The sequence below is a fragment of the Coregonus clupeaformis genome, chromosome 19 (assembly GCF_020615455.1).
Source record: "Coregonus clupeaformis isolate EN_2021a chromosome 19, ASM2061545v1, whole genome shotgun sequence".
NCBI classification, from domain to species: domain Eukaryota; kingdom Metazoa; phylum Chordata; class Actinopteri; order Salmoniformes; family Salmonidae; genus Coregonus; species Coregonus clupeaformis.
The window spans coordinates 41,378,142-41,392,768 of record NC_059210.1 but is presented as its reverse complement, the minus strand read 5'-3'; the positions used below and the strand labels follow the sequence as shown (position 1 = coordinate 41,392,768).

The following is a 14,627-nucleotide window of genomic DNA, read 5'->3' as shown; positions in this document are numbered from 1 at the left end:
ATAATTTGGTGCATTTTCCCCATATTCCATCCAGTTTGCTTTATTTTTATAATATATTACACTTGATATTTCTTGAATAAGTTTCTCCATTTCTTTTTGTTTTTCCTCTAATTTATTCTGAGCCTCTATGTTACAGTTTTTATTGCTATCTATCTGTTCTGTTAGACCTATTTCCTTTGTTAGTGTGGACACTTTTGACCTAAATTGCTTTTGTTTTCGAGATGAGTACTGAATTGCATGGCCTCTAAAGGCACATTTAAAGGTGTCCCATTCAATAAGAGGATTTGCTGTACCTATGTTATGTCGGAAAAAATCAGCTATAAATTCCTCTGTCCTAGTTCAAAACAAGTTATCATCCAATAGGCTTTGATTACATTTCCAATATCCTCGCCCACGTGGAAATTCAGTAAGAGTAATGTACAGTGGGGAAAAAAATTATTTAGTCAGCCACCAATTGTGCAAGTTCTCCCACTTAAAAAGATGAGAGAGGCCTGTAATTTTCATCATAGGTACACGTCAACTATGACAGAAATTGAGAATTTTTTTCCAGAAAATCACATTGTAGGATTTTTAATGAATTTATTTGCAAATTATGGTGGAAAATAAGTATTTGGTCACCTACAAACAAGCAAGATTTCTGGCTCTCACAGACCTGTAACTTCTTCTTTAAGAGGCTCCTCTGTCCTCCACTCGTTACCTGTATTAATGGCACCTGTTTGAACTTGTTATCAGTATAAAAGACACCTGTCCACAACCTCAAACAGTCACACTCCAAACTCCACTATGGCCAAGACCAAAGAGCTGTCAAAGGACACCAGAAACAAAATTGTAGACCTGCACCAGGCTGGGAAGACTGAATCTGCAATAGGTAAGCAGCTTGGTTTGAAGAAATCAACTGTGGGAGCAATTATTAGGAAATGGAAGACATACAAGACCACTGATAATCTCCCTCGATCTGGGGCTCCACGCAAGATCTCACCCCGGTGGGGTCAAAATGATCACAAGAACGATGAGCAAAAATCCCAGAACCACACGGGGGGGACCTAGTGAATGACCTGCAGAGAGCTGGGACCAAAGTAACAAAGCCTACCATCAGTAACACACTACGCCGCCAGGGACTCAAATCCTGCAGTGCCAGACGTGTCCCCCTGCTTAAGCCAGTACATGTCCAGGCCCGTCTGAAGTTTGCTAGAGTGCATTTGGATGATCCAGAAGAGGATTGGGAGAATGTCATATGGTCAGATGAAACCAAAATATAACCTTTTGGTAAAAACTCAACTCGTCGTGTTTGGAGGACAAAGAATGCTGAGTTGCATCCAAAGAACACCATACCTACTGTGAAGCATGGGGGGTGGAAACATCATGCTTTGGGGCTGCTTTTTCTGCAAAGGGACTAGGACGACTGATCCGTGTAAAGGAAAGAATGAATGGGGCCATGTATCGTGAGATTTTGAGTGAAAACCTCCTTCCATCAGCAAGGGCATTGAAGATGAAACGTGGCTGGGTCTTTCAGCATGACAATGATCCCAAACACACCGCCCGGGCAACGAAGGAGTGGCTTCGTAAGAAGCATTTCAAGGTCGTGGAGTGGCCTAGCCAGTCTCCAGATCTCAACCCCATAGAAAGTCTTTGGAGGGAGTTGAAAGTCCGTGTTGCCCAGCGACAGCCCCAAAACATCACTGCTCTAGAGGAGATCTGCATGGAGGAATGGGCCAAAATACCAGCAACAGTGTGTGAAAACCTTGTGAAGACTTACAGAAAACGTTTAACCTGTGCCATTGCCAACAAAGGGTATATAACAAAGTATTGAGAAACTTTTGTTATTGACCAAATACTTATTTTCCACCATAATTTGCAAATAAATTCATTAAAAATCCTACAATGTGATTTTCTGGAAAGAAAATTCTCATTTTGTCTGTCATAGTTGACGTGTACCCATGATGAAAATTACAGGCCTCTCTCATCTTTTTAAGTGGGAGAACTTGCACAATTGGTGGCTGACTAAATACTTTTTTTCCCCCACTGTATATATATACACTGCTCAAAAAATAAAGGGAACACTAAAATAACACATCCTAGATCTGAATGAATGAAATAATATTATTAAATACTTTTTTCTTTACATAGTTGAATGTTCTGACAACAAAATCACACAAAATTATCAATGGAAATCAAATTTATCAACCCATGGAGGTCTGGATTTGGAGTCACCCTCAAAATTAAAGTGGAAAACCACACTACAGGCTGATCCAACTTTTGATGTAATGTCCTTAAAACAAGTCAAAATGAGGCTCAGTAGTGTGTGTGGCCTCCACGTGCCTGTATGACCTCCCCTACAATGCCTGGGCATGCTCCTGATGAGGTGGCGGATGGTCTCCTGAGGGATCTCCTCCCAGACCTGGACTAAAGCATCCGCCAACTCCTGGACAGTCTGTGGTGCAACATGGCGTTGGTGGATGGAGCGAGACATGATGTCCCAGATGTGCTCAATTGGATTCAGGTCTGGGGAACAGGCGGGCCAGTCCATAGCATCAATGCCTTCCTCTTGCAGGAACTGCTGACACACTCCAGCCACATGAGGTCTAGCATTGTCTTGCATTAGGAGGAACCCAGGGCCAACCGCACCAGCATATGGTCTCACAAGGGGGTCTGAGGATCTCATCTCGGTACCTAATGGCAGTCAGGCTACCTCTGGCGAGCACATGGAGGGCTGTGCGCTCCCAAAGAAATGCCACCCCACACCATGACTGACCCACCGCCAAACCAGTCATGCTAGAGGATGTTGCAGGCAGCAGAACATTCTCCACGGCGTCTCCAGACTCTGTCACGTCTGTCACATGTGCTCAGTGTGAACCTGCTTTCATCTGTGAAGAGCACAGGGCGCCGGTGGCGAATTTGCCAATCTTGGTGTTCTCTGGCAAATGCCAAATGTCCTGCACGGAGTTGGGCTGTAAGCACAACCCCCACCTGTGGACGTCGGGCCCTCATACCACCCTCATAGAGTCTGTTTCTGACCGTTTGAGCAGACACATGCACATTTGTGGCCTGCTGGAGGTCATTTTGCAGGGGCTCTGGCTGTGCTCCTCCTGCTCCTCCTTGAACAAAGGCGGAGGTAGCAGTCCTGCTGCTGGGTTGTTGCCCTCCTACACGTCTCCTGATGTACTGGCCTGTCTCCTGGTAGCGCCTCCATGCTCTGGACACTACGCTGACAGACACAGCAAACCTTCTTGCCACAGCTCGCACTGATGTGCCATCCTGGATGAGCTGCACTACCTGAGCCACTTGTGTGGGTTGTAGACTTCGTCTCATGCTACCACTAGAGTGAAAGCACTGCCAGCATTCAAAAGTGACCAAAACATCAGCCAGGAAGCATAGGAACTGAGAAGTGGTCTGTGGTCACCACCTGCAAAACCAGTCCTTTATTGGGGGTGTCTTGCTAATTGCCTATAATTTCCACCTGTTGTCTATTCCATTTGCACAACAGCATGTGAAATGTATTGTCAATCAGTGTTGCTTCCTAAGTGGACAGTTTGATTTCACAGAAGTGTGATTGACTTGGAGTTACATTGTGTTTTGTTTAAGTGTTCCCTTTATTTTTTTGAGCAGTGTATATAGCTATTTAAAAATATATATCCATTCAAATATCTTGCATATCTTATTTTCCATCATTATCGATTAATATGCGTAATAATGTTGGCAGTTCATGCGTAGGATTTTAACCTATAACCCGGATTGCCATTGTATTACATTACATTTTTGACAAAAAATTATTATTTTAGCAAACAATTATTGTGGTTCATCCTATATTCTCCCTAACATTTTTTTACATTTTAGTCATTTAGCAGACACTCTTATCCAGAGCGACTTACAGTTAGTGAGTGCATACATTTTCATACTGGCCCCCCGTGGGAAACGAACCCACAACCCTGGCATTGCAAGCGCAATGCTCTACCAACTGAGCTAACATCCTTACCCCCTTGCAACAGATGTGGGATAAACATACACGCACATACTCCATCACACTCAACCCCTTTCCTCCACAATCAACCATAAGATCAGATGCTCAACGGTTGTTACATCCCAGAGCCCAACTCAAGAAAGGACCTGATTTACGAATGCATATACAGTTACAGCTGTTTGAGAAAGCATGCAAGATTGAGCAAAAATGGACAACAATGTGAGATTTGATTAATCTATTTAATCTATGTCAAGTCCTAGGTGATGGAGATCAGATCCACCCTCTTCACCTGAGACACAAACACTCACAAGTGTTAACATTCTCGTATGCCTTTGAGTACTGCACTCAAATAGGTATGACAAAAATAAGGATTTCCCCTAAACTACAATGGTAGTGTTGTGTCTAAATAAGATTGAAATGTATAGAATGGTAGTGTTGGATACAATAGTGTTATTGTTGATAATGCCATCTGATAAAAGGGCTTACTCTAGGAATCCAGGCTTGTGTTTGTGTTCGACGTGGGGGCCAAACTGGATCTGGGCCTGAATTCCAGCGAACTCACAGGCTTTATCAAATGAAACAGGGTGGGAGCCATTCAGTATGTCATCTCTGGCCTAGAGGAGAGAAAGAGAGACAGAAGAGATAAGAGAACAGATTAAGTTTTACTTTATACTGAGTTCAAACTAGAGAGTAATGCTGCTTTTTCTGTTTTGGAAGTTGCTTCAGAGAAGATTGCCTGCTAAGTGAATAAATGTAAACCAAGAGCAGGGACATCACACAAACACTTTACTGAGAGTAATGGACTCAGGGGAACCAAACAAGATTAGTTTGTATAGCAATCCAAGACATTAGCTAACATATAAAATCGAACAGCCTCAACCATTCATCATCACAGTCAATGGTGACGTACAGTATTATCACAAAGATGTCAAAAAATATGGCAATTTCTCAGAATATTGCATCAATATTGCAGACTGATCCACAATGTGTCATTAATAAACTGTTAAAGAGCAACTTTAGAGTGATTCTGTATTAGTTTTTTATTATTAGAATATGCACAAAGTGTATGTAAAACAATAAACAGGACGTAAATAAAGTCTACATTAAGACTACCCAGGCCACAATAATGCCTGATAGCAGCCATGTACTGTAGCAACCTGTCTCGTTTGGCCACAACAAGAATGATATTTTCAATACACTTCAATGAAAGCCTAGTTGGAATGTACCATTTTGCACCAATCATCTAAGACATCTGTTACATTTCAATGTCTCATCCATCCATTAAAGCATTACCTCAAAACGTGGTCTACTCTACACTATCTAAAACCGTTTAGGTAGTTGAGGGTGATACATTGATTCTGTGTGGAGAGGAACCCAGTACTTCTGGACATCTTTCAAATTAGTACCTTGTGTGTGTGTTTTCCCTCCCTCCCTCCCTCCCTCCCTCCCAATATTAATGGCTTCTAATGCTGAGATACCTGACTGACAGTGAGAAAGCCTCCCTCAGTGTTTTTAATCCTCAGAGGGCACAGACTCAGCCCAGCTCATTTTAATGTCTCATTACATCAACTGCAAGCTAAACAGCACTTTCTAGTCTGAGATTTAGACAATCTTCAACAAACACCTCTTTAGAGTGGTGCTGATCAGCTGATCAGTATGGGTGGGGCCATCTGCCCTCCAGTACAAGGTCATTCAGGGACAACTAGTTCTGAGCCCCTTTAGAAGAAGCAGGGTTGTACTGTACTGGAGGAGGAGCTTCATAACAGCCCAGATGTCCCGACTCAGCCTGGGGATGTAACACTGATGTCAATCAGCCCACTGTACTGTACCCTAAAGAGTTCAACCATTCACTTGGGCGGAATATTACAGCCATAAACATAAATGCTGACAAAGGTAAAATGGTTTAATGAATACCATCGTAATTCACCTGACTAACCAGCCAATCAATCAATTGGCATATCAATAACGAGAACCGTTGTTTGACAACAAAACACAAGGGATATTCGGTTTAGAACGCCTGTAGACTGGACTGGCTACACATATACTGCATACTGTATGATAATCTAGCAATCAGGATACTGAACACACGATCAAAAGCGTGACACAACCCCATCATTTGGAAAAACAATGAGCTCAAACACTTTAGCGCCACACACACACAGGCTGAACACAGAGTCCCCCCACATGTCACTGCCTCAGACTCCAGTGACTCTAATTTGCGAAAAATATTAAAGTGGCCTGACAGAGCGAGAAGAGTAGCAGCATTCTTAGGCTGGAACACACCCCAGACCCCACATCCACTCTCTGACTCCTTCCAAGAGCCGTTTGCAGTGCTCTCCTCAGACACGTCTCCAGCACATGACCGTACTATATATGCTTCCTGTCAATGTCTATATTCTGGTACGATGGAACAGTCCTCATTCCCCATGCAGCCATTACCATAGGAATCTGAGTTAGTAGGTTAATTTTGTGAGTGTGTAGATTATGATATCATCCCTGGCATTCCTTAGGGAGAGCCTCCTAGTGATGAGCCCCAATGTTTATTAATGATGTGTAGCTTCCATGATCTCATCCTCCCACCCCTCCACACAGCGGGGGTCTCTGTCAGATACAGCCCCAGCCTTAATTCCCAGACACTCCCCTCCTGACACACATCTCTTCTCCACTACTACAGGAAATCAACAGCCTTTCTCTGCGTGTGTGTGTGTGTGTGTGTGTGTGTGTGTGTGTGTGTGCATGCGCGTGTGTGACTGTGTGTGACCGAGTGAAAAAAAAGAAATAGAGAGAGGGAAAGCTGAAAGAGGAGCAAAGGGAGGAATAGATATAGGGAAGAATTGTGTTTTTGTGTGAAAGGATATTGCCTTGTGTTTGTAAAGGAAGGGAGTGCATGATGGAGCACTGCACTGCAATGTGTGCCAGAGTAAGCGGGTGTGGATGTGTGTGATTATGTCAGGATGTTTATGGGATTAAGGGGGCGTGAGGCAAAAACAGAGAATGAGGGAGGGAGTCGGGGCAAGAGGAAGAGATAAGAGTGAAAGGGAGGATAGGGAGAAAGAGAGAGACTTAACTATAGATGTATTTATGGGCTGTAGCTCCGAGGCATCCTGGATTACAAGGAGGGAGTTAACTATGGATGTACAGTACAGTATTATTGTACAATGCCTTGCAAAAATATTTCGGACCACTTGGATTTCTTCAAATGTTATTGTGTTACAAAGTGGGATTCAAATGGATTTTATTGTCATATTTTGTCAACAATCTACACAAAATACTATGTAACGTGAAAGTGGAAGAAAAATTATATACAGTACATACATACATACATACATACATACATATACACATATATATACAGTGGGGAAAAAAGTATTTAGTCAGCCACCAATTGTGCAAGTTCTCCCACTTAAAAAGATGAGAGAGGCCTGTCATTTTCATCATAGGTACACGTCAACTATGACAGACAAAATGAGAAATAAAAATCCAGAAAATCACATTGTAGGATTTTTAATGAATTTATTTGCAAATTATGGTGGAAAATAAGTATTTGGTCAATAACAAAAGTTTCTCAATACTTTGTTATATACCCTTTGTTGGCAATGACACAGGTCAAACGTTTTCTGTAAGTCTTCACAAGGTTTTCACACACTGTTGCTGGTATTTTGGCCCATTCCTCCATGCAGATCTCCTCTAGAGCAGTGATGTTTTGGGGCTGTCGCTGGGCAACACGGACTTTCAACTCCCCTCCAAAGATTTTCTATGGGGGTTGAGATCTGGAGACTGGCTAGGCCACTCCAGGACCTAGAAATGCTTCTTACGAAGCCACTCCTTCGTTGCCCGGGCGGTGTGTTTGGGATCATTGTCATGCTGAAAGACCCAGCCACGTTTCATCTTCAATGCCCTTGCTTATGGAAGGAGGTTTTCACTCAAAATCTCACGATACATGGCCCCATTCATTCTTTCCTTTACACGGATCAGTTGTCCTGGTCCATTTGCAGAAAAAACAGCCCCAAAGCATGTTTCCACCCCCATGCTTCACAGTAGGTATGGTGTTCTTTGGATGCAACTCAGCATTCTTTGTCCTCCAAACACGACGAGTTGAGTTTTTACCAAAGAGTTCTATTTTGGTTTCATCTGACCATATGACATTCTCCCAATCCTCTTCTGGATCATCCAAATGCACTCTAGCAAACTTCAGACGGGCCTGGACATGTACTGGCTTAAGCAGGGGGACACGTCTGGCACTGCAGGATTTGAGTCCCTGGCGGCGTAGTGTGTTACTGATGGTAGGCTTTGTTACTTTGGTCCCAGCTCTCTGCAGGTCATTCACTAGGTCCCCCCGTGTGGTTCTGGGATTTTTGCTCACCGTTCTTGTGATCATTTTGACTCCACGGGGTGAGATCTTGCGTGGAGCCCCAGATCGAGGGAGATTATCAGTGGTCTTGTATGTCTTCCATTTCCTAATAATTGCTCCCACAGTTGATTTCTTCAAACCAAGCTGCTTACCTATTGCAGATTCAGTCTTCCCAGCCTGGTGCAGGTCTACCATTTTGTTTCTGGTGTCCTTTTGACAGCTCTTTGGTCTTGGCCATAGTGGAGTTTGGAGTGTGACTGTTTGAGGTTGTGGACAGGTGTCTTTTATACTGATAACAAGTTCAAACAGGTGCCATTAATACAGGTAACGAGTGGAGGACAGAGGAGCCTCTTAAAGAAGAAGTTACAGGTCTGTGAGAGCCTGAAATCTTTCTTGTTTGTAGGTGACCAAATACTTATTTTCCACCATAATTTGCAAATAAATTCATTAAAAATCCTACAATGTGATTTTCTGAGAGAGAAAAAAATCTCAATTTTTCTGTCATAGTTGACGTGTACCTATGATGAAAATTACAGGCCTCTCTCATCTTTTTAAGTGGGAGAACTTGCACAATTGGTGGCTGACTAAATAATTTTTTCCCCCACTGTACAAGGGGTACTGGTGCCGAGTCAATGTGCAAGGGTATGGGTTATTTGATGTAATTGAGGTAATATGTAGGTAGGGGTAAAGTGACTATACATCGGTGACGTTTAAGATGGGGGAGGACAATTATTTTTTTTAATGAGCGTGGCCTTATTCCTATTATAGCATATTGGATGACTATCATTCATATTCCATTCACCCAGCTCAATGTAACATCGATAGGTTAGGCTAATATATGATACTCAAATGTTCCCTATACCCATCATTAGGATGCTACAACCTAGCATGATCCTTTTGATCGTTGTACAATTCCTTCTAGCATCTACGTGCTCTCATTCTCTCAATGTCTCCGTTCGCTTGTGGAGTTCAGTGCACAACTCATCAGCTGTCTGTGACCAGGCAAAAAAATCTTTTTAGGCCAAACCTTCATATTATAACCGCTAACCTACATCGTTGTCACCATATTAATGTCATAGTTCTAGTAGCTATGTTGACTAACGTGTTAGTAAACCTGCTACAATCATGCAGTTTAGCAGTTACACCGGCGAGAGCCGGTGGCAATAAATTAATACAACCAAAAGCTTACCTTGACTTGGAAGAGTTCCAGTGTTGGATAGCCATAGCCAACTAGCTAACATAGCATCACTCTCTGTTTGAGTCGGGTGTTTGAGTAGGCTAAACTAGCTAGCTGCATTTGCTGCAATACAAGAAAATATAGCTAGCTCTACTGCTTCTTAATTTTTGAAGTAATGAATTTGTTCAAAACTGTTCAACTATTATCTTCCTCTCTCTTTGAGTCAACTACTCACCACATTTTATGCACTGCAGTGCTAGCTAGCTGTAGCTTATGCTTTCAGTACTAGATTCATTCTCTGATCCTTTGATTGGGTGGACAACATGTTAATTAATGCTGCAAGAGCTCTGATAGGTTGGAGGACGTCATAATTACTTTGTAAGCCTATGGAAGTGGGTGAGAACCACAAGCCTCCTAGGTTTTGTATTGAAGTATTCACCCCCCTTGGCATTTTTCCTATTTTGTTGCCTTACAACCTGGAATTAAAATTGATTTTTGGGGGGTTTGTATCATTTGATTTACACAACATGCCTACCAATTTGAAGATGCAAAATATATTTTATTGTGAAACAAATAAGACAAAAAAAGCCACCTTTTGTAGCAATTACAGCTGCAAGTCTCTTGGGGTATGTCTCTATAAACTTGGCACATCTAGCCACTGGGATTTTTGCCCATTCTTCAAGGCAAAACTGCTCCAGCTCCTTCAAGTTGGATGGATTCCGCTGGTGTACAGCAATCTTTAAGTCATCCCACAACTTCTCAATTGGATTGAGGTCTGGGCTTTGACTAGGCCATTCCAAGACATTTAAATGTTTCCCCTTAAACCACTCGAGTGTTGCTTTAGCAGTATGCTTAGGGTTGTTGTCCTGCTGGAAGGTGAACCTCCGTCCCAGTCTCAAATGTCTGGAAGACAAACAGGTTTCCCTCAAGAATTTCCCTGTATTTAGCTCCATCCATCATTCTGACCAGTTTCCCAGTCCCTGCCGATGAAAAACATCCCCACAGCATAATGCTGCCACCACCATGGTGTTCTCGGGGTGATGAGAGGAATTTGGGTTTGCGCCAGACATAGCGTTTTCCTTGATGGCCAAAAAGCTCAATTTTAGTCTCATCCGACCAGAGTACCTTCTTCATATGTTTGGGGAGTCTCCCACATGGCTTTTGGCGAACACCAAACGTGTTTGCTTATTTTTTTCTTTAAGCAATGGCTTTTTTCTGGCCACTCTCCCGTAAAGCCCAGCTCTGTGGAGTGTACGGCTTAAAGTGGTCCTATGGACAGATCCTCCAATCTCCACTGTGGAGCTCTGGAGCTCCTTCAGGGATATATTTGGTGTCTTTGTTGCCTCTCTGATTAATGCCCTCCTTGCCTGGTTCGTGAGTTTTTGTGGGTGGCCCTCTCTTGGCAGGTTTGTTGTGGTGCCATATTCTTTCCATTTTTTTATAATGGATTTAAAATGGTGCTCCATGGGATGTTCAAAGTTTCTGATATTTTTGTATAACCCAACCCTGATCTGTACTTCTCCATAACTGTCCCTGCCCTGTTGGAGAGCTCCTTGGTCTTCATGGTGCCGCTTGCTTGGTGGTGCCCCTTGCTTAGTGGTGTTGCAGACTCTGGGGCCTTTCAGAACAGGTGTATATAATACACTGAGATCATGTGACAGATCATGTGACACTTAGATTGTACACAGGTGGACTTTATTTAACTAATTATGTGACTTCTGAAGGTAATTGGTTCCACCAGATCTTATTTAGGGGCTTCATAGCGAAGGGGGTGAATACATATGTACGCACCACTTTTCCGTTATTTATGTTTTAGAATTTTTTTAAACAAGTTATTTTTTTCATTTCACTTCACCAATTTGGACTATTTTGTATGTCCATTACATGAAATCCACATAAAAATCCATTTAAATTACAGATTGTAATGCAACAAAATAGGAAAAACGCAAAGGGGGATGAATACTTTAGCAAGGCACTGTACCCAAAGGAGGACGGAATCAAGCTGTCCTCCGGCTACACCATGGTGCTACCCTACAGAGTGCTGTTGAGGCTACTGTAGACGTCATTGCAAAACAGTGTTTTTTAATCAATTATTTTGTGAATATATTGAAGAGCTTAGTTTACTACATGTTGGACAGCAATGAGCACAGTGAGAGAGATAAGTCTGACCTGTACATAGAGGAGGTTGAGCTGGACAGGGTCTCGTGAGTCCACATTCTGATCTGAATAGAAGAACTTGCGTCTGAGCAGCAGCATCTCGCTCTCCTCCACTCCCTGCTCTCTGAACGTCCGGCTGTGGTCCAGCCAGTTCACTGGCAACAGAGAAACACACACTCACGTATGTATAATACACAGTAGCATACACTTCTACTACTGGGATTGGGCATGCTGACAGTGAAATAAAACAGTCAGAAAGACAGGTAGAACTCAATGCCAAAAGGAAATTATTATTTGTTTTTGTCTAAAACCACAAGGGCAGTAATTTGCATAACGTTCTGCTGAGAATAAGGATCGATTTTGTGATGGTTTGAGGATGATTTTTATATGAATATTTTCCAAATGTAATTTCTGTTCCTTGGGGGTAAGATAACAATCTTCATTTCATTAAACATTGATACAGTACTATGACTTTGAGTTGAGTGATAAAACATGTTCAAATGAGATGATCCTGGACTTATTATAGTGAGATATTGGACTTAATGAGAGAGGGGTAGAGGTGATGACTGGAAGCATGTAATACTGGACTATAAAACAACACATTTTGTCTTCTTTTGGAAGTGCTTTTCAAACTCACAGTCATCATCTGTGTGAAGCTTGGCTTTGAGCTTCTCCATCTTCCTCTCGTCTCGGAGCAGAGTCCTGTCCTTCTTCAGGGTGCCCGACCCATGACCGTCCTCCTTCTTCTCCTCCACCGCCTCCTGGATCAGAGAGTACTCCTCGTAGTTGGTGATTCCTGAAGAGGAGAGGCAGCCAGGAAACTCTCAGAGAGGGAGCAGTGTAGAGCACAGAGCCAGCACTTTGAGCTGTGCCATATCCGAAGCCCCAGTGGGGGAAACTGGAGAGCAGCCAGAAAACTAAAGGGGGAACTCAAAAGAGGAGAAGCCAAGCAGAAAGCCCTTTCTAAACAAACACCAGCCAATAAAGAGATTTGCCAGACGTCTTTCTTCTCCTCACCCAATTGAGTTTGGGCACAGGCAGCCCAGCGTAATTGAAATACAGTATATGGCTGTGGGAACACCTACATGACAGGAGGACAGCACAGTCTATGGCTTCACAATTACCACTCATAATTTCAACATGGTGTAAAAAAGCCTTTTTCCCCTATCAAAAATATCTATATAAAACGTTGACTATACCAGTACCATAGCTAATTATCATGTTCTAAAAGCTAAGGGATGTGCAACCATAATGTATGGCGGAGCCAGTAACCGTGAGCTATAAATAGGATCATGGCCCGTATCCACAAAAGGTCTCAGAGTAGGAGTATTGATCTAGGATCTGTTTTGCCTTTTAGATCTTAATGAATAAGAATATATGGACAGATCCTAGATCAGCACTTGTACTCTGAGAGGCTAGTGGATGGTTTGACTGTTATAGATTCCAGTTGAAGAGAGGTTACCCACCTATTCTACTACATATGGTTACAAGCAGCTCTCCCACGGTTTTAGAGTCATCCACCATGATAGTTTTAACTGCCCCGTCCAACATCTTGATCTTCTGGGGCCTCTGTTTCTTCTTGTACTCCAAGACATCCTGAGAAACAAGGAAAGAGGGGAATGAGATGCAGTTCCTTTGATTGAATGTCTGATGGGACTCTGCCCTGGGCTCTATGATTGGGCTTTACCCCGTTCCGGAGCATATAGTAATCCAGAGTTCTCCCAGACTCCAGCCAGATTCCTTTTCTGGGATCATCATCAGAGAGAAACAGGCCATAATCAGAAGCTGAAACACACAGCGGAGAACGTATTAGGGTAACGTTTAGTAATGGGAACAGTTGCTCGATTGACTGTTTAAATGGCAAAAGCCAACTAAGTGAACACATGTTGACAAGACAATGCTATTTAACGGCATCTCATGTAGTTATTGTTTATGATACAGAGGATGCCTCTTTTTCTGATCTCATTGACATTCATATGAATAATCCATGTTATGACATTCAGTTGGGAAAGAAAGTTAATCATGTCTGCCATCAGACATATCTAGCTGATATAAATCTGTTCTAAAGCCTAAAGAGAGCGCACAGCTTAAAGAGCCTCTCCAGGATGCCTAGCTAACACCACAGAGAGCCTCTCCAACCTGCCTAACTAACACCTCCCAAAGGGAGGAATACCGCCCACAGACCCAGATTGAACCAGCATCGACTGTTCGGTTTTGAAACTGTTTTCAGTCTGTCTGTAGTCAGAAAGCCATGCTGTGGGTGACATCCATTTGTATCTCCTGCTTAAACAGCTTTTATTCATTACATACATTCTGAAGCTAAACAGACACTAATGATCAGACACTAATGCCTTGTTTGACATTTGGATTACAATGACACTCTTGGTGTATTTAGTACAAAGTAATTGTGTCGTTTTTGTATTTCAATTTTTTTCTTAGTGCAAGTGAGCCTTTTGCAAGTGAATCATTCTGACATTACCCATTAACAGTAGCTTTCCCCAATCTCTCACCTTGGCCAGTCTGGGCTTCCGGAACCCTCTCCCTGATGATCCTACAGGCGTCATACACAGGAGTGGAGGGCTCAAACTGCATGGTCTTCACAACATTGCACTGGCGGACACAGATCTTCAGTGAAAGGGCCACCATCTTGACTGGTGGTGTATTGGCGTTGCCAACCTACACACCTGGAAAAAACAAACAGATCAGTTCAGATATAACTCTGACTTAGCCAAGGAAATGTGTATAACACGACACTGGATATATACACTACCGGTCAAGTCAAGTTTTAGAACACCTACTTATTCAAGGGTTTTTCTTTATTTTTACTATTTTCTACATTGTAGAATAATAGTGAAGACTATGAAATAACACATATGGAATCATGTAGTAACCAAAAAAGTGTTAAAGAAATCAAAATATATTTTAGATTAGAGATTCTTCAAATAGCCACCCTTTGCTTTGATGACAGCTTTGCACACTCCTTG

General features: G+C 42.5%; 1 protein-coding gene across 3 annotated transcripts in view; it reads right to left on the bottom strand.

Moving 5' to 3' along the window:
- The window catches only part of LOC121531907 (talin-2-like), a 118,233-nt gene that overhangs the window by 54,665 nt on the left and 48,941 nt on the right, over window positions 1–14,627 (bottom strand). For all 3 annotated transcript variants that reach the window (XM_041837450.2, XM_041837452.2, XM_041837453.2), the window contains exons 3-8: window positions 14,154–14,327; window positions 13,331–13,428; window positions 13,110–13,239; window positions 12,281–12,439; window positions 11,656–11,798; window positions 4,445–4,572 (exon numbers count right to left, since the gene is read on the bottom strand). In XM_041837450.2, the coding sequence (XP_041693384.1) occupies window positions 4,445–4,572; window positions 11,656–11,798; window positions 12,281–12,439; window positions 13,110–13,239; window positions 13,331–13,428; window positions 14,154–14,289 (794 nt within the window). In that variant the 5' untranslated portion in view covers window positions 14,290–14,327. The remainder of the gene's footprint in view (window positions 1–4,444; window positions 4,573–11,655; window positions 11,799–12,280; window positions 12,440–13,109; window positions 13,240–13,330; window positions 13,429–14,153; window positions 14,328–14,627) is intronic.